The sequence below is a fragment of the Triticum aestivum genome, chromosome 2A (genome assembly GCF_018294505.1).
Source record: "Triticum aestivum cultivar Chinese Spring chromosome 2A, IWGSC CS RefSeq v2.1, whole genome shotgun sequence".
NCBI classification, from domain to species: Eukaryota; Viridiplantae; Streptophyta; class Magnoliopsida; order Poales; family Poaceae; genus Triticum; species Triticum aestivum.
Genome location: NC_057797.1, coordinates 15,543,060 through 15,565,781, shown reverse-complemented (window position 1 = coordinate 15,565,781; position 22,722 = coordinate 15,543,060). Strand labels below are relative to the sequence as shown.

Genomic DNA, 22,722 nt, shown 5'->3' with positions numbered 1-22,722 from the left:
TACTCAGACAATCTGAGCACAAGCTCAACGATTGAACTTTTTCTCCCTTAGTTTGCAGGCTAAGAAAATCGTCGGAGGTCTTCTACCTCTTGACGTGGGCACGAGCCTGAAATTCCAATTTCAGCCCTCGAAACATCTCATATGTTCCGCGACGTTTCAAAATCGTCTATTGTGCCTCAACTCTAAACCGTTTAACTGAACTATCACGTAGTTATCAAAACGTGTATGTTGGATGTTCGCAACACCCACAGACGACGTTCGAGGTTAAGCACACTGAGCAGTGCATTAAGGACATAAGCCTTCTGTGAAGCAACGAGGACAATCCTCGGTTTACGGGCTTAGTCCGCATAATTGCTACTATCAACTTTCAACTAAATTTTCTCTAGGAACGTATCTAAACAGTAGAACTAAAGTGTAAGCTATAACTTGCAAAGTTCTTTTGACTATGTTCAGGATAATTAAGTTCATCTTATGAACTCCCACTCAGATAGACATCCCTCTAGTCATCTAAGTGATTACATGATCCGAGTCAACTAGGCCGTGTCCGATCATCACGTGAGACGGACTAGTCAAATCGGTGAACATCTTCATGTTGATCGTATCTGCCATATGACTCATGCTCGACCTTTCGGTCTTCTGTGTTCCGAGGCCATGTCTGTACATGCTAGGCTCGTCAAGTCAACCTAAGTGTTTGCATGTGTTCCGAGGCCATGTCTGTACATGCTAGGCTCGTCAACACCCATTGTATGTGAACGTAAGGATCTATCACACCCGATCATCACGTGGTGCTTCGAAACGACGAACTTTAGCAACGGTGCACAGTTAGGGGAGAACACTTCTTGAAATTTTAATGAGGGATCATCTTATTTACTACCGTTGTTCTAAGCAAATAAGATGCAATAACATGATAAACATCACATGCAATCAAATAGTGACATGATATGGCCATCATCACTTTGCTCCTTTTGATCTCCATCTTCGGGGCTCCATGATCATCATCGTCACCGGCATGACACCATGATCTCCATCATCATGATCTCCATCATCGTGTCTTCTTGAAGTTGTCTCGCCAACTATTACTTCTACTACTATGGCTAACGGTTAGCAATAAAGTAAAGTAATTACATGACGTTTATGTTGACACGCAGGTCATAAATAAATTAAAGACAACTCCTATGGCTCCTGCCGGTTGTCATACTCATCGACATGCAAGTCGTGATTCCTATTACAAGAACATGATCATCTCATACATCACATATATCATTCATCACATCCTTTTTGGCCATATCACATCACATGGCATACCCTGCAAAAACAAGTTAGACGTCCTCTAATTGTTGTTTGCATGTTTTACGTGGCTGCTATGGGTTTCTAGCAAGAACGTTTCTTACCTACGCAAAACCACAACGTGATATGCCAATTGCTATTTACCCTTCATAAGGACCCTTTTCATCGAATCCGATCCGACTAAAGTAGGAGAGACAGACACCCGCCAGCCACCTTATGCATCTAGTGCATGTCAGTCGGTGGAACCGGTCTCACGTAAGAGTACGTGTAAGGTTGGTCCGGGCCGCTTCATCCCACAATGCCGCCGAATCAAGATTGACTAGTAACGGTAAGCATATTGAACAAAATCAACGCCCACAACTACTTTGTGTTCTACTCGTGCAAAGAATCTACGCAATAGACCTAGCTCATGATGCCACTGTTGGGGAACGTAGCAGAAATTCAAAATTTTCCTACGTGTCACCAAGATCTATCTATGGAGAAACTAGCAACGAGTATTCAGATTCATCTACATACCTTTGTAGATCGCGTGCGGAAGCGTTCAAGTGAACGGGGTTGATGGAGTCGTACTCGTCGTGATCCAAATCACCGATGATCCTAGTGCCGAACGGACGGCACCTCCGCGTTCAACACACGTACAGCCCGGTGACGTCTCCCATGCCTTGATCCAGCAAGGAGTGAGGGAGAGGTTGAGGAAGACTCCATCCAACAGTAGCACAACGGCGTGGTGGTGGTGGAGGAGCGTGGCAATCCTGCAGGGCTTCGCCAAGCACCGCGGGAGAGGAGGAAGATGTGTCACGGGAGGGAGAGGGAGGCGCCAGGGCTTAGATCGGCTGCCCTCCCTTTCCCCCACTATATATAGGGCCAAGGGAGAGGGGGGGGGGGGCGCAGCCTTGGCCCTTCCTCCAAGGAAGGGTGCGGCCAGGGAGGTTTCCCTCCCCCCCAAGGCACCTAGGAGGTGCCTTCCCTCCTTGGGACTCTTCCTTAGGGTTCCCCCTTCACCCCAGGCGCATGGGCCCTAGGGGAAGTGGCGCCCCAGCCCACTTTGGGCTGGATCCCTTCTCACTTCAGCCCATGGGACCCTCCGGGATAGGTGGCCCCACCCGGTGGGCCCCCGGGACCCTTCCGGTGGTCCCGGTACAATACCGATAACCCCGAAACCTGTCCCGATGGCCGAAACAGCACTTCCCATATATAAATCTTTACCTCCGGACCATTCCGGAACTCCTCGTGACGTCCGGGATCTCATCCGGGACTCCGAACAACATTCGGTAACCACATACAAGCTTCCTTTATAACCCTAGCGTCATCGAACCTTAAGTGTGTAGACCCTACGGGTTCGGGAGACATGCAGACATGACCGAGACGTTCTCCGGTCAATAACCAACAGCGGGATCTGGATACCCATGTTGGCTCCCACATGTTCCACGATGATCTCATCGGATGAACCACGATGTCAAGGACTTAATCAATCCCGTATACAATTCCCTTTGTCTATCGGTACGATACTTTCCCGAGATTCGATCGTCGGTATCCCGATACCTTGTTCAATCTCGTTACCGGCAAGTCTCTTTTACTCGTTCCGCAACACATCATCCCGTGATCAACTCCTTGATCACATTGTGCACATTATGATGATGTCCTACCGAGTGGGCCCAGAGATACCTCTCCGTTACACGGAGTGACAAATCCCAGTCTCGATTCGTGCCAACCCAACAGACACTTTCGGAGATACCTGTAGTGCACCTTTATAGCCACCCAGTTACGTTGTGACGTTTGGCACACCCAAAGCATTCCTACGGTATCCGGGAGTTGCACAATCTCATGGTCTAAGGAAGTGATACTTGACATTAGAAAAGCTTTAGCATACGAACTACATGATCTTGTGCTAGGCTTAGGATTGGGTCTTGTCCATCACATCATTCTCCTAATGATGTGATCCCGTTATCAACGACATCCAATGTCCATGGTCAGGAAACCGTAACCATCTATTGATCAACGAGCTAGTCAACTAGAGGCTTACTAGGGACATGGTGTTGTCTATGTATCCACACATGTATCTGAGTTTCCTATCAATACAATTCTAGCATGGATAATAAACGATTATCATGAACAAGGAAATATAATAATAATCAATTTATTATTGCCTCTAGGGCATATTTCCAACACATGAATCCTAGATCCACCACCCCGATCCACCGCCCTAATTCGTGGAAAAAAGAAAGAAATCGGGAGAAATGAGACCATAGGATTGGTCAAGAACACATATCTAACCTGCCCCCGGCTGTGGCTTGCTCAAGCATTTCACAAACTCGCTCCCACTGTTGCCATTTTCTTCCCTCACACAAGTCAAACGCTCAGAGGCTCCATGCACGGGCAATCGGGGCATCTTGTCAACGGCAGTGGACCATACTGCGTCCATGATTGGCGGGAGGCCGAAGTCGAGCTAGACATCACTCGCCGGCGGCGCGCTTTGTTGCTAGAGCAGAGGAAGAAGAAGGTGGGAAAGCAAGCAATGGAGGGCGGGGGGGGGGGGGGGGCTGGCTCGGGCGGGCTCGTGGCTGGCTCTGGTCGGGGCACGCTGATGAGCACAGGCATGCTTGCGTGGATAAGTTGTGGGTCCCACCCGCATGCCAGTAACTTCTAGGTCCCGCGTGTCATAACTCGAATCGCTAACCCCTCGTGTTTTTCATTTCATGGTTAAACAGAGCCATGTCGCATTGGAGCTATTGTTTGCTTCTAAAATGTCGCATTGCAGCCATTCATTCCAACAACGTCGCACTCCTTCCAATTCGCATGAAAAACGTCGCACAGGAGCTATTGGCCCATTGGATTGAGGGACTAGTGGACGGTTTTACTGTTTTACCGGTGGAGAGGCGTTTCCTGTTCGCATCAGCGATGTGGAGTCTCGGCGGCATGTCGCAACAGGGTCTTCGCAATGGATGTGTGATGATGGACGCGCGTAGGGAGGTGGCGTTGTCTAACGTCGTGGTGGCGTCGACTGCAGGCCTGGCAATTGATGCGTCGGTACATGCTCTCAAGATGGATCGGTGAAAGATGGCGGCGGTAGCCTCTGAGAGGGCGCCGAACCGGTGAGTGTCCCAGAGCAGGTGGCTTAGTTGGGGCCTGAGGTTTTAGATGTTAGGCATTGGTGTGAGGTCTGTTTGGTATTTGGCCCAGACTCTCGGCACCCCCTTCATTAGTTAGATAGGAGTAGCGACAGATCTTGCGAAGATCGTGGCTTCATACTTATTGATGTATCTCTTCGTAAGGTCTTTGTGAATAATCAATAAAATGGCCGCATGCATCTTCCACATGCAGAGGCAGGGGGTCATCCTCCTTTTTCTTAAAAAAAAGGCCATACATGACTCATCAAATAGTTATTCTGTGCGGTGCAACATTATTTTCAGAGATACTTTGCAGAGCAGTTGAGATCATTTATAAAGCTAGTCAGTTATTTGGAGCTATTCGTACGCGAGTAAGGAAAGTCACGTGTGTATGTAAGACCTACCATTGTCATTTGTGCCTTGGACATGTACAACGTGAAGACAGGAAAATCTAGCAGCCGATTCTGCATTCTTCTACCAATGTTCTTTGACCTCTTAGTTCTCCCTGCACGTGCTGCAAGTGGAAGCTAAATATTGGCTGCATGTGGAAGCTATAGATGGTTTGGACATGTAAAACGTGATGATAGGAAAAATCTTGCAGCCTGTTGTCCATTCTTCTACGCATCTTCTTTGACGTCTGAGTTCGCCATGCACGTGATGCAAGTGGAAGAGGCTCTAGATGGTTTTGCACTGTGCTTAGCTGGAAGTAATCTTGTGGGGTCAGCACCATGGTCTGCCAATATTTTCCTTGCACATGCATTTCAAGATGTCCGTCGGTGCATCCCCTAAGATTTATAAAATAATAAGGGTAACTGTTTTTGCAGGAAGCAAGGGTAATTTCGTCCGTGTGATAATCATGATTAGCCGGGCTATATATGCTGGCCATATTCTGTATCCTTACATACTAAACTGATAACGCACCAACTCATCATTCTTCCCAAATACTAAGCTGCTTGCCATGGAGGGATGGATAACATTATGTTTAATAGTCCTATCCACGTTAGTAGCCCTTTGGTTTTCTGGATGCAGTAGACGGTCCAAGAAGAACCGGCCTCCTGGGCCATGGACTCTCCCAGTCATCGGTAATCTCCACCAGATCCTGAGAGCCCTCCCACACCGCGCCCTTACTGATCTGGGTCGCCGGCATGGGCCAGTTATGCTCCTCAAGCTAGGAGAGATCCCCACCGTGGTGGTCTCCAGCGCTGAGGTGGTGGCCCAGGTGTTCAAGGCCAATGACATCGCCCTGTCGAACCATAGTACCAGCAGGTTGCAGGACATCGTGGGCTTCGGAGGTAAGGGCATCCACTTCGCCCTCTACGGTGATCACTGGCGCCAGATGCGCAAGGTATGCATCACGGAGCTCCTCACATCCAAGCAGGTGAAGCGCATGGAGGGTGTCAGGGCCGAGGAGGTAGGAAACCTCCTCCGCTCCATCAACATAGCAATAGCTGCCGGCGCTACCATCAACATCAGCGACAAGGTGGTGGCGCTCAGCAATCACGTTGTGACACGAGCAGTGTTCGGCGGCAAGGTTGCACGGCAGGAAGAGTACCTTGACGAGATCGACAAACTCATGGACCTGATAGGAGGCTTCTGCCTTGTGGACCTCTTCCCGTCGTCGCGGCTTGTGCAGTGGTTCAGCACTGCCGAGCGCCGCACAAAGACGATTTGTGATCACATCCACAACATCATCACCGACATCCTTGAGGAGCGCAAGGTAGCGCGAGCATCCGGTAATGACGGCAGCAGCAACAATGACGACATGCTGGACGTGTTGCTCAGACTGCTGGAGGAGGATTCGCTGGCGTACCCTCTGACCACCGAGATTATAGTCACCATCTTGTTTGTGAGTATTTTCCTCTTAGTCACTCCCTAACCATTTGTCATCGATGCAGTATGTAGAGATAATGAACATCATAGCAAGGTTAATTCCCAAAAATAGGCTTTATTTGCATCATTCATCAAGGTTACAAGTAATTCTCTTATGAACCTTTCCAGGAGGGGGTAGGGTCAGTGTGCTCTTCCTAAAATAGAAGATAACTAACAATGTTAATTTATATGGGATATCGGACCAAAAGAACGTACGTACTAGCTAGGTACACTAGGTTAATTAGAGGGAAAGTGAAGATACATATTGGCAACAGGCATGCCACTACAGAAAAATGTAATGTCAATACGTAATAGCTTCTGTTTTAAATAATTGTTCATATCAAATGCAATGTTATTTTGTAGACAAAATCAACTATTTAAGTGGATAGTATGTAATGTCAACATCACCATTTCCAGGACATGTTTGGAGGTGCCACAGAGACTACAGGGACCACTTTGGTCTGGGCTATGTCGGAACTCGTAAGACATCCTAACGTTATGGCTAATGCACAGCTAGAGGTTCGAGATCTTCTAGGTGAAGGCCGAGCTATCATTGGTAACAGCGATCTTGCAGAACTCCACTACTTGCCGATGGTCATCAAGGAGGTTCTTAGATTGCATCCACCTGGTCCGTTAATCCCTCGCAGGACTAGAGAGGATTGCAATATTATGGGTTATGACATTCCCAAAGATACAAATATATTCATTAATACCTTTGCAACATCCCGGGATCCTCAATATTGGGACAGTCCTGAAGTGTTTAATCCAGAGAGGTTTGCAAACAAGAATATTGATTATAATGGGACATGTTTTGAATTCACTCCATTCGGAGGTGGGCGAAGGAAATGTCCTGGAGTAGGCTTCGCCTCATCAATTTTGGAGATTACTTTGGCAAACTTTCTGTATCACTTTGATTGGACGCTTCCCGGCGGAGCCAGCTCAGCGTCCCTTGATATGTCTGAGAAATTTGGGGTAACTGTACGTAAAAGGTCTGACCTATGGCTCAAGGCTATTCCACATGCACGCTCCAAAGCTACACATATATAGATCCACCTTAACAGAGTGGATGTCTGTTCTTGTCGCATTTTGTACCTTTATGTTTACATTAGAATAAGAGGAGCTCTTGGAAAAACATGTAACAATCGGGTGTGACTACGGCCAAAATAAAATTTCAAATTTTTGAATGCATGATAGCAGGCAAGCAGTTACTACATATCACCCAATGTGGCTAATTACGAGGATACAGTATTTAGTGATTATATGCTAAATGTGTCTGGTTTGTGAAGCTTCCATTGAATATTTATCAAGTCTATTTAGCTATGCAACTCTTTCTTTTTGTTATAAGCCCGCGCAAATGTGGGTGCAACATCTTAATTGCCCATTATATTCATTTGGAGAGCCATAGAAATTTCTTATACTTCCACCGTTTCCAGTTTTGTAGTTATTACTACTTTCTTATGATGTCTATTGCTTTTATGATTACTAGTCGTAAACCTGTGCTCCTGCACGGGCTAGAACTTTTTGGAAGCTTAAAATATTGTACATAGAAAGTTTCTGTAAGTAATATTTTATTTAAATATTGTAGAAATTAGATGTGCAGATTTTCTGAAAATACCTTTTAATTTCTATTTTCGTGGACTAAAATATTATATTCCCAACTGTAGCAATGAGTAAATACATATGAATATGTCTTTTCAGTTTTCATATTATTATACATATACCATCTATGATTTCACTATTTACGGGTTATTTGCATGGTTATTCCATGCTTCCCCATGCAAACATATGATTAAAATGTTTCACCAAAAAACATGCGCGAGCAAGAACATTCTATGAGCTGTTTTTACAAGTGCGCCTCGGTTTAACAGGCCGGTGAGCCGCACGCCTCGCTATGGGACGCAACTCAGTTAAAGCTTTTTTCAGGGGAAGCTCAATAATACTTATATTTATACTTTTAATAGTTTGGAAGACAGTTAAACTTCTTAAAGTTTGTTTTTGAACTCATGGGTGTCTTCCTTGTTTTTTTAATAATTTCCTATATTCTGGTATTCTCACCGAATATTTCTTTTTTTTGGAATATAATAGTCTAGAAGGAATAATTTTATATCAAAAAAATTTATAAACTTAATATTTTTGAAATTTGCTAGAATATTTTTAGGTTGGCCTGTATTTTTCTAGAACAGCACTCTTCTGTTGTCTGAAAATCTTCCTAAATTAATGGATGCCTGCCTATACAAATTTTAAAGTTAGTTTGTATACTTTTGAAAATTAGTCCTTGTGACATCTAAACTGAGCCATCAAATAATGCAATGATGATGCATTTTTTCAGGCAATGACCGCTATTCCGTATTCGAGCACATAATATATAGCTTTAACTGGCCAAACTCTATGACATTATATTACATTTGTCTAAACTTATTCTCCGATTTTGGCTACTATAAATTTACATTTTTTTTCTATTAATTAAGCATCATCACATTGTGATGCGCTTGTTCCTTTAATATCATACATATGAAATTTATTCCTTTTTCAAAAAAAATAAAACTTACACTGCATTCCCATTTTGGCTACTACTCCCTCTGATACAAAATAAATGCCATGATTTTTGTTCAAATTTTCAAAAAAAAACAAAGACACTTGTTTTAGATTGGAGGGAGTATTAACATACAAATTCAGTAGTATATAGTTAATTAAGTGTGATTTATGGACGGGATTGGTATAGTACGTGCATATATTCATTCTGTTTGCGTGCATGGTGATTTCTGGATGAATTTTTTTAGTCCATGTACATTTACAAGATGTACGGAAGACACTAATGCACTGCAGACATATTTTGATGTTGCTAGATGAGCAGTGTTGATCCGTGATTTTTTTTTAGTTCCCATATACATATATTGCTAGCTGCGTCATGGCTGCATTGGTAACTTCCTAAACAAATCTTTGGTTTGTTAGGTGATTTTTGTTTGCACGTTTCCTTCCTAAACATATCACATATGGACTCTTGGACCAATTGTATCTCCCTTGTAAACGTATATGTACTTCTAAACACGAGCATATCTTGTTTTATCCTAGACGTAAAATTAAGATCTAATGTTTATCAGTAAGCAGTTGTTAAGCATTAATTTGGATGCTCATATGGTGCCTCCAATTTGTAAATATAAGATTCCATAAGAATTATTAGTACACTTTATTGAAATTCACAAAAATTTACTCAAGTGCCCAAAATTAATCCATTAGATTGCAGTACCTCGTTTCATCGACAGATACCTTCCTGGAAAGCCAACACTGAAACATTGATTCATATACTGGACGATAGATGACACAACCTATTGGTCGGCACGACGACCGGCAAAGCATTATTCATCAGCTAACATCTGACAAACCCGTATAATCAACGGCACGACTGTTAGAAACTCCACCTGCTTGCTGTGCACCATGTCCGTCATCTAACTTTTGTGAACGGCATGAAGGCCCAAGTACAATTATTCCAACATGTCTAGCAGATCAGTAGTGACGACCCAGCCACGCCCACTCGTCGCCTCCATGGCTGCACATAGTGGTCAATGAGAGAGTGAAAAGGAAGGCAAGGCTGTCATGACCTATTATGAGGCGGATCGGTGACGAATGGTGGTGAGTGAAGCGGAATACGGGAAGGTTGCGCCATGGCACCTAGCGTTACCATGCAAAGAAGTGGGGTTGGAAGCAACGTCATGGGAGGTGCCATCGGGACGGGTGATGTCATCGTCCACAGCATCACATGAAGCATAGGGCAATAGCAAGATGCCGATGGTGTCGTCGGATTGGGAGAAGGGAGGGGACATGAGACTACCCACAGTGGGAGTAACATAGGTAGTAACATCACACATACCTAGATAGAATAGATGATGTGGCAAGCAATAAATGAAGAAAGAAATGAGAGTGGTATATAGCTAGTTACTAGTAGTATGAGTAACATCACACATATCAAGGCAAGATGTGTGTATAGCCTAATAAATGAAGTGTTGCACGTTACAACACATATGTTACTCCCCACAGTAGAGGTAGTAACATAGACTAGTACCATGTCTATGCGGAAATCCCTTTTGGAGCTCGGGCTCCAATGAGGCCTCCAAATTCAAATTTGAAATTTCATTGAAATTCATATTTTTACATTTGAAAAAAATCTGAAAAAAATTATAGATATACACGAAGGCATAACACACATGTGTGTGAATTTTCAGTTCAAAATACATTGAAATGAGGGCTGTGCAAAAAAATACAAATCTGGGTTTGTTTAACACATGATACTATTCATCTTCCCAGGCCATGAATTTGTCTTTTTTGTACCGGTCGCAACTCAAATTATTTCATCATGAATTTTTACACACATGTGAGTTACATCCTTACATACACACATATTTTTTTCAGAATTTTTTGAACCATAAAAGTTTTAATTTGAATTTTTCAAAAATAAAGGCCTTAATGGAGCTCGGCCTCCAAAATGCCTTTGTGAAAACACATGGATAGGTCTGGACCGAGCTGTCCGGACATAGTTTTCCATGCAACGAGGACCCATGTTTTGCCATGGACGCGTCCGCTTATATGAATTCCCGCGAACTAGAAGCAAACTTGGGGAATGTTTACGGGAGTCCGGACATCCGTTTGGTCAATTACCACGTATGATGTATGGCCGTCCCTATTTTTGTTTTTTGCTATTTAGAGAATGGCGTGCTTGACGTTTTAGTGGAGGGCTTTGAAAGCTCCTAGCATGTATTGGCGGTAGACACTTTGTTTCAATTTGTTTTCTTAGTAGTGATGCAACTGTTTGGCGGAAGCGAACTTAATCTATGGAAGTGTTTGGCGGAAGCCTACCTAAGCTAATAATTTATGGATTAGTACCATATAGTGAGTCGCACATATTTGGAGGAAGCCACGCCGCTGCTACTAGATATTTTGTGGAAGGTGCTAATAGAGGCAGACAGTTAGGGTACAGGGTTGGAGGGCTGGCTGCATATCCGTGTACGCGAACGCGTCGACAGCGTCAAATGGGATTAATTTCGTTAATGAATTATGGTTACAACTAAGAAATAATAAATCTATCCCTCATAGAGAACTACCACTCCCTGAGAAAAAAAAAATCTAGCCATACTAACCTTGTGTAGGATGGTACACCGTAAAAAATCCACTTTTCTTTACGTGTTCCATTTATTGTATCTTTTTCTTTACTTGCTACTACTACATTGTAACTCTTTCCCTGTTAATGTCGATCATCTTTGCCAATATGGTCAATTTTATCTATGGCTACCTTTGTCACTTTTTTGCTGTGCGGTGCATGAATGTCAATCACTGAGATAAGCTCGTCCATCAGGCAAACATAGATTTATATCCTCGTGTGTGCAAAATCACCAAACAGCCCCCGACAAGCCCCCAGACAGCACGTGCAGAGAAGCCATCGTTGAACGGTGACCGCGACGTCCAGGGATCGAGGTTGCGAGTTACTCTTAGTGAAAGCAACTCTAGCAGACCCCGCATCCGGCGCAAATCCGCATAATTCCGGCGATTATATGGGCTCGGCCCATTTTTCTGGCCAGACCAGAGAATGCATCGGTGTCCAGCACGTAAATATTTTTGCCGCAACCTGCAAACGTAACCCCTGAGCCAGTATAACTGCGGGTTTGCGGGGCAGATGCGGGTCGAAACCCTATCCCTCGCAGCCGCGTTCCCCTCCAATTCTCCACCATGCCGCTCGATTTGTCGCCGCCGGCGAGCCTTGGACCGCCATGGACAACTCGGGGGATGAGGCGGAGCGCCGCCACCGCGCCAGATCTGACGGCTCGCGCAGGCGGGGGCCGCGTCGGTGGCTCAACCACGGTGCCCGGCCGCCGCCGGCATTCAACCGCCGCGAGCTCGAGGACTTCGATCTCGGGCTCGCCCGTCGCCGCCATGCCTCCTCCGGCAACTGGTCCGCGGGGAGCTCATCCGGCCACGGTTTCGCAGGGTGATCATCCGCGGGCGCATCGAGTTCGCGGCTCGTTCCGGTGAAGAGGGAGCCGGAGGAGGCCGTGCCCGATGCGCCACAGCGCCGAGGCGTCATCGGTCCCGAGGACTACCTCCCTCCAGGGCAGGAGGAGCTCCTCGAGCGCGTCGTCCTCGAGCGGTCGGCGAGGGAGCAGGAGGAGATGGAAGAACGCATCCGGCATGAGCTCGAGTACGAGCGGCTCTTCCTCGAGACGGGCGTCACGGCATCGCAGGCGCACGCATCGAAGGAGGCTGACCTGCGCGTGATGAAGGCGGAGCGGGCGGAGCTCTACATCGAGGTTGACTCCTTCTCCGACTGATCGCCGCCGGTGGGCAACTGCCGCAGGAGCTCCGGTGAGCTCAGTTTTGTTGTAGTGGTGTGGTAGCGTAGGCCCTCTCAAGCATCTCTGACCTTTAATATGTATGTATGTGGAGTGTACGAACTTATTATGCGAAGAAGAACCATCTATGTGAGTAAGCTCCGGCGAGCTGCTGCTTAAATTCCTCACGCGAAACAATTTTTTTAAATTACGGATTTGTTTGCGGTTTTTGTTTTGCCGTCGTAATTAATTTTCAGCCTGCATAAGCGCCTCCGTGCGACCTGCAAACACAGTTTACATGTCGATAGTGCAGGGCCTGCTAGAGTTGCTCTAGCTGGGGGTACGGTCTCGGACTTTTTCTTTTCTTTTCTCCGGAGGCTACATAGTCTCCTGACCGGTCTCACTACTATCCCTGGACGTCAATGCCGCACGTTCCGTCTATGTGCCGGCCGCCGGAATGCCATGCACGTGCATGCATGCACCTGCTCTGAAAGACAAGCAGTCGTTATCAGGTCAAATATCCCGTCTTGTTCCGTCCTTCCGAAGTTCTAGTCATGCACGTGCATGCATGCACCTGCTGTTTTCAATGATTTTAGTCGGTAGCCACATAAGCAAGCTTTGTTAAACACAATGTTGACCGAAAAAGGAAATTTTCCACAAAATGAAAATAATCGTGTAAAATCAACAATAATATAGTGATCATTCTAGGAGAGTTTCACCTAGTTTTTAACTGTCGGTTACAAAGCACAGTTACATTTTCAGCCCCTTTTTGGTCAAAATTTGACCAAAAATCAAAGTTTTCTCATATATAAAAAATATTCCATAAATAAAAAACATGTCGGCCAAATAAATATCAAACTACACTTAGATGCCATTTTCAGCCAATTTTTTTGCTCTATCAAAATTTGACGAAAAAGTGTAAGTGTTCAAAACTGAATGAAAGAATTATATAAAATAAACACTAATATAGCGATAATTCTAGGAAGGTTTCAAACATTTTTTCGAAACAGATTTCAATTTCACTTGCATTACATTTTGTATGCCCTTCGTTATCAAATTTTGACCAAAAAATGAATGTGTACAGCAAAAGTTGAAAACAATATGTAAAATCATAACTGACATAGTGACCATTCCTGGAAAGTTTCAAAAAAAATTCCAAACAGATATAAGAATGCACACAAATTAGACCAAAAAGGGGGTTGAAAATGTAATTCAAGTGTATTATTAAATCTTTATGACAAAAATGTGTCAAGCTTTACCAGAATGATCACTATAGTATTGTTGATTTTACGGAAGATTTTAAATTTTCGGGACACTTCCATTTCTTTGTCAAAATTTCACCAAAAAGATGGTCTGAAAATGTAAAAGAAAAAATTGTCTTGCTTAGACTGATGCTGACTGTCCAGTCAATGGGTCAAACCATGCCTACTCGGTGAATACTGGTCTGAGGAGAGGGGTGGGTTGATTCCTAAGCTGTTTTGATAGTCTATGGTTAAATCTTAAATGGTTTCGTAGTTCAGGGTTGAATCTTAGACAACTGAAAGAGTTTAGGGTTGTAATATGGTTTTCCTTGAGGATGTGTTTGGTCTGACACTGTAAATACAAATGTAAAGGGTATCAATATTAATGGTATGTAGTACTGGGGGCGTAGGAGGGGAAACGGGACCAACCAGCTACACATCCCAACGATACGAGCCGACCATAAAACACCCAACAGATGGCAAAGTGTTGATGTACCTACTGGCGTAACAGGCCGCACTCGTGCGACACCATCAAGAAACCACTCTCCGTTGTAAAAAAAAGAGTTTTTTGTGGAATGCTACTGGAAATTACAATAATTGTGAAGATGCTAAGAGTTATCCATCTTCAGATACCACTCGGCCCATGCAAATCCCATATTTGAGCGCATAGCCTTGAGCACCATTTAGAGAAATGGGACATTGTGCCATGGCAACGACGTAACCAATAAAGCAAAGGGTGTTGTATTTGCATGGTTTATCTATTGTTTTCCATTCACTACTTAGTACAAATCGATCCGGATTTATTAGTCACGACAATATTTTTTGGTAGACTTTGACCATGTATTTGGCTAGCAAAAATAGTATCATGGAAATCTATTTGGAAATACAAATCTAACAATATAATTTTTCTGGCATATCAGTTATATTTTGCTAGTCAAACATATGGTCCTATTTTAACACAAAATAGGAAGTGGATGAATAAACCCAGACGGAGGTAATACTATGTAGTAACTATTTCCTTATGAGTGTCGATCATCATGGCAGTGTGATCAGCCATTAATATTTGCCAATACGATGAGTCGTTGTCTTTGTCACTTTTTTCTTGTAAGGTGCATGAATGTCAATCTCTGAGATAAGATGGTCCATTAGGCAACCATAGATTTACCCAAATGATAAGTGCCACACTTCAGGTGCATGGAACTCCGGCCATGATACTTTTAATGAAAGTTTCATTCGTGCAAGGATGGTAAATTCCTATGACACATGGCATGTTTCTGTCAAAAAATAAACTGAAGCATGAAATTTGTCATGCTTGATAACTAAATATGTCATCCTCGTATGGAGTAACTATGAATCTCTTAAGGTAGCCAAATGCCTCATCATCCGGGAAAAAAACTGTCACCATCGTGTCATTAAACTTGCCATAAAAAACGTTCGGAGTTGCCATGTGTTGTATTGTTCATGCCACACGTTGGGTACTTATCAAGGTCCTACATTTATGTCCACGCAAGGGAAAAATCAGCGAACACGCGCCCAACAAGCCCCTAGACGACACGTGCAGCGCAGCTGTCGTTGAACGGCGGCCCCAGCATACGGCGATCAAGGTCATGAGTTAGGGCATCTCCAACGTTGACCTACAAATGTCTCCGATATATGTCTGATTTTATGTCCGGACGTGGTCCACGGAAATGATATCCAAGGGAGCCATCCAATGCTAATCACAAAGCAATCCGGTTAGGAGGAGAGAAAGTAGGTGGGGACCATGCATGTGATAGGATATTTATGGTTTGATTTCTAGTTGAGAGGAGAGAGAGGAGAGAGAAGAAGGGGACCATGCATGTTCGGTGTTGTGAGAAAGGAGAGAAAAGGGGACCATGCATGTGATTGGTCAAGTGCATGTCCATACTCCGGCAAAGCCCACGTTTTTCTTTAGGATGCCGGGATTCGTACATCCGGACTGCTAAGCGAACATATATAGATGCCCGTTGGATGACAAAAATGATCTGAACACTGTGGTCCGGACATATAATAGAGGTTTAAGGGTCCGCTTCGGAGATGCCCTTACCGACTGGGGTACGGTCTCACACTTTTTTTCCTTTTCTCAGGCGGCTACATAGTGTCCTGACCGGTCCCACTCGTATCCGCAAGTTCCGTCCATGCACCGGACGTCGGAATGGGAGAATGCCAAGCACGTGCATGCATGCACCTGCTGGGAAACTAATGAAGTCGAGATCAGGTCAACTATCCCGCTCTGTCCCATCCGTTCGAGGCTCCTTTTGTAGTTATTAGCCTATAAATGGCCTTATTTATGATTTAAGCCCATCCATGGCCCTGCAAATAATTTATTTGCTCATCTGGTTCTTCTGGAAACGACTAACAGTTAGTTGCGTCAACTACATGTACTGAGGCCAAACAGCTTGTCGTCTTCGACTATCAACATTTAATGGTCATCGCTCCCCTGGCCGTCATGGCACCCTCCAGACACGAACTTCCAATAGTCGTCACACCGTTGTGCCTACTAACAATGTATACCAAAGCTTGTTAGTCACAACTGAATCTTGGTGTTGCCACTGAAAGTGTTAGGCACACTAGCATTATGTGAGGCCGCCCGTGGTATGTGTATCGCGGCAAACAAATGGCCAGATCATCTAAAGTTCAAAGGACATACGACATGACGTTTTTGTTTGGTTTTTTATGCCATAGAAGTTTTCATGACGGTTTAAATAACAAAGCAAACAAGACATCGTCTTTGTTTGATTCATGCTGCCGACGCACAATCAACCATTTCTGGAGCAATGTGGCATCCAATAGAAAGTCGTCACAGCAACATTTTTTTTCTGCCTACGTTTGCTGTTTTAGTTTTAAACTTTCACATTTTACCTATGTAAATGTAATTCCGACATTTTGTCTTATAAATTAAGTAATTCTACAATTGAAAAATAATATGTTCGAATTTATCTGTTGAACAACTTCATAGACAAGTAATCTTGAAGAAACTTCGATTATGGTATGAATCATAGCACATGGGTACGGGAACCAATCATGTTCATGTATAACACACGATGCATCGAGCATACCTCGCGTGATGATGCTCCACTATTGGTATTCTCACTAGTAGACGATCAGCCATTAGTCCCGGTTCGTAAGGGTCTTTAGTCCCGGTTCACCAACCGAAACTAATAAGTCGGGACTAAAAGCCCCCACCCTTTAGTCCCGGTTTGTATCACAAACAAGGACTAGAGGTCACAAATGAACTGGGACTAAACCTAGCCATTGGAATCGGGACTAACGGTCACATTAGTCCTGAGCCAAAATCAAACCGGGACAAATGGACTGGACGAAAGGCCTGTTTTCTTCTAGTGTCGGATCCCACTCGCCCCATGTAAATCCCATATATGAGCGCATAACCTTGAGCATGATTAGAGAAATGGGATACTGAGCGATGGCAATGACATGACCAAAGAAAACATAGGTTTTTCTTTTCTTTACGTGTGGTTCACCTATTGTATCTCTTTCTTTACTTTGTACTCTATTGTATCAGTTTCCTGTAAATACCGATGATCTTTGGCAATGTGATGAGCCGATACCTTGGCGAATGTGTCTGTCGCTATCTTTGTCACTTTTTTCTTAATGAGGTGCCTGAATGTCAATCTCTGGGATAAGATGGTCCATCAAGCAACCATAGATTCCTATCCACACGTGAGGGAAAACCGGGACAGGTGACCTGCCCGCACAGCGACGGCTAAGGCATCCACTTATGTTCTGTCAATACCTACCACGGCTAGTATTGTATAAAGTACAAGAAATTAACCACGTTATATGGGATATGGGGCCAGAAAATCGTTCTTAGTAGGTACACTGCTCAGTTAATTAGACAAATAGCGAACACACATATTGGCAACAGGCGTGAAAGTACAGAAAAATTTAATGTCAATACATAATAGATTCTGTTTTAAATAATTATTCATATCAAATGCAGCATTATTTTCTAAGAATATAAACTTTTTTGTGGATGATACATAATAATTATACATATATAACATAAAATTGTCATTTCCAGGACATGTTTGGAGGTGCCACGGAGACTACAGCAACCACTTTGGTGTGGGCTATGTCAGAACTCATAAGACACCCGAATGTTATGGCTAAGGCGCACTTGGAGGTTCGAGAGGTATTAGGCGAGGGTCGAGCTATCATTGGCAATAGCGATCTTGCAGAACTCCACTACTTGCGGATGGTCATCAAGGAGGTTCTTAGATTGCGTGCACCTGGTCCATTAATCCCCCGCAGGACTAGAGAGAACTGCAATATTATGTGTTATGACAGTCCCTAAAGATACCAATGTATTCATCAATGTCTTCGCAACTTCCTGGGATCCTCAATATTGGGACAATCCTGAAGAGTTTAATCCGGAGAGGTTTGTGAACAAGAATATTGATTATAATGGGACATAATTTGAATTCACTCCATTCGGAGGTGGGCGAAGGAAATGCCCTGGAGTAGGCTTCGCTTCGTCAATTTTGGAGACTACTTTGGCAAACTTTCTGTATCACTTTAATTGGGCGCTTCCGGGCGGAGCCAACTCAGTGTCACTGGATATGTCTGAGAAATTCGGGGTCACTGTACGTAAAAGGTCTGACCTATGGCTCAAGGCTATTCCACACGTATGCTCCAAAGCAACACATATATAGATCCACCTCAGCATACATGGATGACCATATTTTTCGCATATTGTGACTTTATGTTTACATTAGAATAAGAGGACCTCATGGGATAATTCGCAAAAATAGGATGCGATTATGGGCCAAAATGAAATTTCAAAGCTGTGAATGCATGATATCAGGTTAGCAGCTACTATGTATCACCTCGTGTGTCCAATTATGGGGATACTATAATTAGTGATTATATGTTAAGTGTTTCTTCTTTTCAAGCTTCCATTGCATATTTATAAAGTAGTCTACCAATGCAACTCTTTCTTTTGGGTATAACTATTCTAACTACCAAAGTGGCCCGAGGAAATGTGGCGGGGAACATGTTAATTACCTATTGCATTCATTTGAATAGCCATAGAAATTTCTTGCTTCTGATGTTTGCATTTTTTTTAGTTATTACTACCAACTTTCTTAACATATCTATGGCTTTTGCCCTTTATGATTATTCTTCGAGATTATTCATCTACGTGACGACATACAACACAAACTATTGGTCAGCACGATAGCCACCAACACATAACTCATCGGCTTGACATCTCAGAAACCCGTGAATTCATCGTCACGTATGTTGGCAATTCCATCTACTTACACTGCATCATGTCCGTCATCACAATTTTGCCAACAGCGTGAATGCCCGAGTACAGTTTTCTAAAGAAAAGTCCATTACAACAGCACGTTGACTATTCACTGGCACCTCCTTACATGTGGGACCCACCCAAAAAAACTTATCTATCCTCTCACTCTAGCTCCATTAACTCATCCTTGACCTCATGCAAAATGACACTAGTAGAAAACAGGGTTTGGTCCAAGCCGGGCCAGCCCATTAGTCCCAGTTCAGTCACGAACCGGGACCCATGGAGGCAACGGTCCCGGTTCGTGAGGCCAGGTGGCCGGCCGTGCCTCGTGGGGCATTGGGCCCGGTTCTTCTGGACCCTTTGGTCCCGATTCTAGACACGAACTGGGGACCAATGTGCCTCGCTCCAGGCCCACAACCATTGGTCCCGGTTCGTGGCTGGAACCGGGACCACAGGGGGTCCTTTAATCCGGGTTCCAGCTACGAACCGGGACCAATGAGATGCCTATATATACCCCCTCACACGCGAGCAGAGCACTCTACTGCTCTGTTTTTCTGGCCGGCGAGGGGAGAGCTTTGTGGTGCTCTAGCTCACCTCCCATGCACATCAGCTGTTCGATGAAATGCCCGAGCCACACTTATGCTTACTCCTCTCGAAGCTCCTTGTCCAAGCTCCATTTTTCTCGAGATTTGTCTAGGTTTGGCTGTCCGTCCTGTCCCGTCCCCGTCCTCATCGCCGTCGATCGCCCGCGCCGAGATCGTTGCCGGCACCACCGTGGTGAGCCTCTTGATCTTATCTTCTTTCTAATAGAAAAAAGTTCTTACTTGTATCATTTAGATAGATACTTGTGTACTTTTCTTACTTTTATTGTTGTTTGTTATTATATAGTGCGATGTTTTTGGTATCCGCCTCCATTGGCCCTCTTCCTGTCTATGACTCGGATGTGGTATATATTATATTTTATAACTATTTGTTTCATTTGGTGTTGATGACAATTATGCTGACCAACGTGACATAGATTTTTTTATCTAGGAGGTATGTGAACCGGAAATTCCAATCGACCCTATTGTCGAGAGGTTAAATTTAGTTGAAGAAGAAAACAATTACTTGAAGAAAAAATTGAGGAGGAGAAGAAGATATTGGAGTTGCATGTTGCGGATGTCGTCGATGATCACAAGATCAAGATGGACGCAATGCGCTTGAAGATTAGAAAGATTAGAAAATATGCCATTCATAACGAGGCTTGATATCATTATACCGTTGGACCAATTTTTAGATTTGATCTGGTTATGATCGCATTTGTTGTTGCATTGAAATGTTTTAGATAGTTTCCGTGTATGGTTTAATTAGATGCTTTGGAGAGCTATATGTTGTTCAATGAGAACTATGTATGTACTTTGGTTTTAATGTGATGATGAACTTCTATTAATTTGGTCACTTATCTATTCATGATGTTCTGTAATGGTTTTTGACACACTTAATTATATATAATGCACGCAGACAAACCCGCAATGGAAGTACGGTAACAGACGCACCTCCGAGTATATTGAGGGCGTGCATAATTTTCTTGCAGTGGTTGAGGCAAACAAGCAGAATGGTTTTATGTGTTGTCCATGCCCTAGCTATGGGAATACGAGGTCTTACTCTGACTCGAAAACCCTTCACACTCACCTGCTTTATAAGGGCCTCATGCCACACTATAATGTTTGGATCAAGCACAGATAAAGAGGGGTTATGATGGAAGACAACAAAGAAGATGAGGATGATGACAACTATTCGCCCCCTGAATACGGTGACGCTGCAACGGGGGAAGTTGAAGATCAAAAGGAACCAGACGATGTGCCCGATGATGATCTTCGCCGGGTCATTGTTGATGCAAAGAGACAGGGCGAAAGTGAAAAGTAGAAGCTGAAGTTCGATCCCATGTTAAAGGATCACAAAAAAGGGTTGCACCCCAATTGCGAAGATGGCAACACAAAGCTCGGTACCGTACTGGAATTGCTGCAGTGGAAGGCTGAGAATGGTGTACGTAACAAAGGATTTGAGAAGCTACTGAAAATATTGAAGAAGAAGCTTCCAAGGGATAATGAATTGCCCGACAGTACGTACGCAACAAAGAAGGTTGTATGCCCTCTAGGATTGGAGGTGCAGAAGATACATGCATGCCCTAATGACTGCATCCTCTACCGTAGTGCGTACGAGGATTTGAACGCATGCCCGGTATGCGGTGCGTTACGTTATAGGATCAGATGGGATGACCCTGGCGATGTTGACGGCGAGCGCCCCAGGAAGAGGGTTCCTGCCAAGGTGATGTTGTATGCTCCTATAATACTATGGTTGAAACATCTGTTCAGAAACAAAGAGCATGCCAAGTTGATGCGATGGCACAGAGAGGAACGTAAGAAAAACGGGAAGTTGAGAGCACCCACTGACAGGTCGCAGTGGAGAAAAATTGAGAGAAAGTACTGGGAGGACTTTGCAGGTGAGACAAGGAAAACGTATGGTTTGGTTTAAGCGCGGATGGCATTAATCCTTTGTGGGGAGCAGAGAAGCAATCACAGCACCTGGCCCGTGACTCTATGTATCTATTACCTTCCTCGTTGGTTGTGCATGAAGCGGAAGTTCATTACAATGCCAGTTCTCATCCAAGGCCCTAAGCAACCCGCCAACGACATTGATGTGTGCATATGACCTGCATGCGTTGCTGTTTGTAACCATCAATGATTGGCCTGCTCTCAGTAACCTTTCAGGACAGACAAACAAGGGATGCCACGCATGCACGCACTATTTAGATGACACTGAAAGTATATACCTGGACAAATGTAGGAATAATGTGTACGTGGGGCATCGTCGATTTCTTCCGACCAACCATCAATGTCGAAAGAAAGGCGAGCATTTCAAAGGCGAGGTAGATCACCGGAAGAAGCCCGCCATCCGTACCAGTGATCACGTACTTGCTATGGTCAATGCTTTACAAATAATCTTTGGAAAGGGTCCCGGCGGACCATCTGTTCCGAATGATGCTGAGGGACGTGCACCCATGTGGAAGAAGAAAGCAATATTTTCGGACCTACCCTACTGGAAAGACCTAGAGGTCCGCTCTTCAATCGATGTGATGCACGTGACGAAGAATCTTTGTGTGAATCTGCTGGGCTTCTTGGGCATGTATGAGAAGACAAAAGATACACCGAGGGCACGGGAGGACCAACAACGTGTGCACGAAAAAGACGGCATGCCTCCAAAGCAGTATGAAGGTCCTACCAGCTACGCTCTTACAAAGAAGAGAAGGAAATCTTCTTTGACAACCTACTTAGTATGAAGGTCCCGTCTGGCTTCTCGTGGAATATAAAGGGAATAATAAATATGCCAGAGAAAAAGATCCAGAACCTAAAGTGCCATGACTTCCACGTGATTATGACGCAACTGCTTCTGGTTGCATTGAACGGGCTTCTACCGGAAAACATTTGATTAGCTATTATGAAGCTATGTGCATTCCTCAATGCAATCTCTCAGAAGGTGATCGATCCAGAAACCCTACTAAGGTTAAGGAGTGATGTGGCGCAATGTCTTGTCAGTTTTGAGCTGGTGTTCCCACCATCCTTCTTCCATATCAT

At 44.2% G+C, this 22,722-nt stretch overlaps 1 protein-coding gene across 1 annotated transcript; it reads left to right on the top strand.

Moving 5' to 3' along the window:
• Window positions 1–5,317: 5,317 nt before the first annotated feature.
• Window positions 5,318–7,437, top strand: LOC123184293 (zealexin A1 synthase). Its single transcript, XM_044596440.1, has 2 exons — window positions 5,318–6,240; window positions 6,681–7,437. The coding sequence occupies exons 1-2, from the start codon at window positions 5,353–5,355 to the stop codon at window positions 7,308–7,310; spliced, it is 1,518 nt and encodes a 505-aa protein (XP_044452375.1). The 5' UTR covers window positions 5,318–5,352; the 3' UTR covers window positions 7,311–7,437.
• Window positions 7,438–22,722: the final 15,285 nt, after the last annotated feature.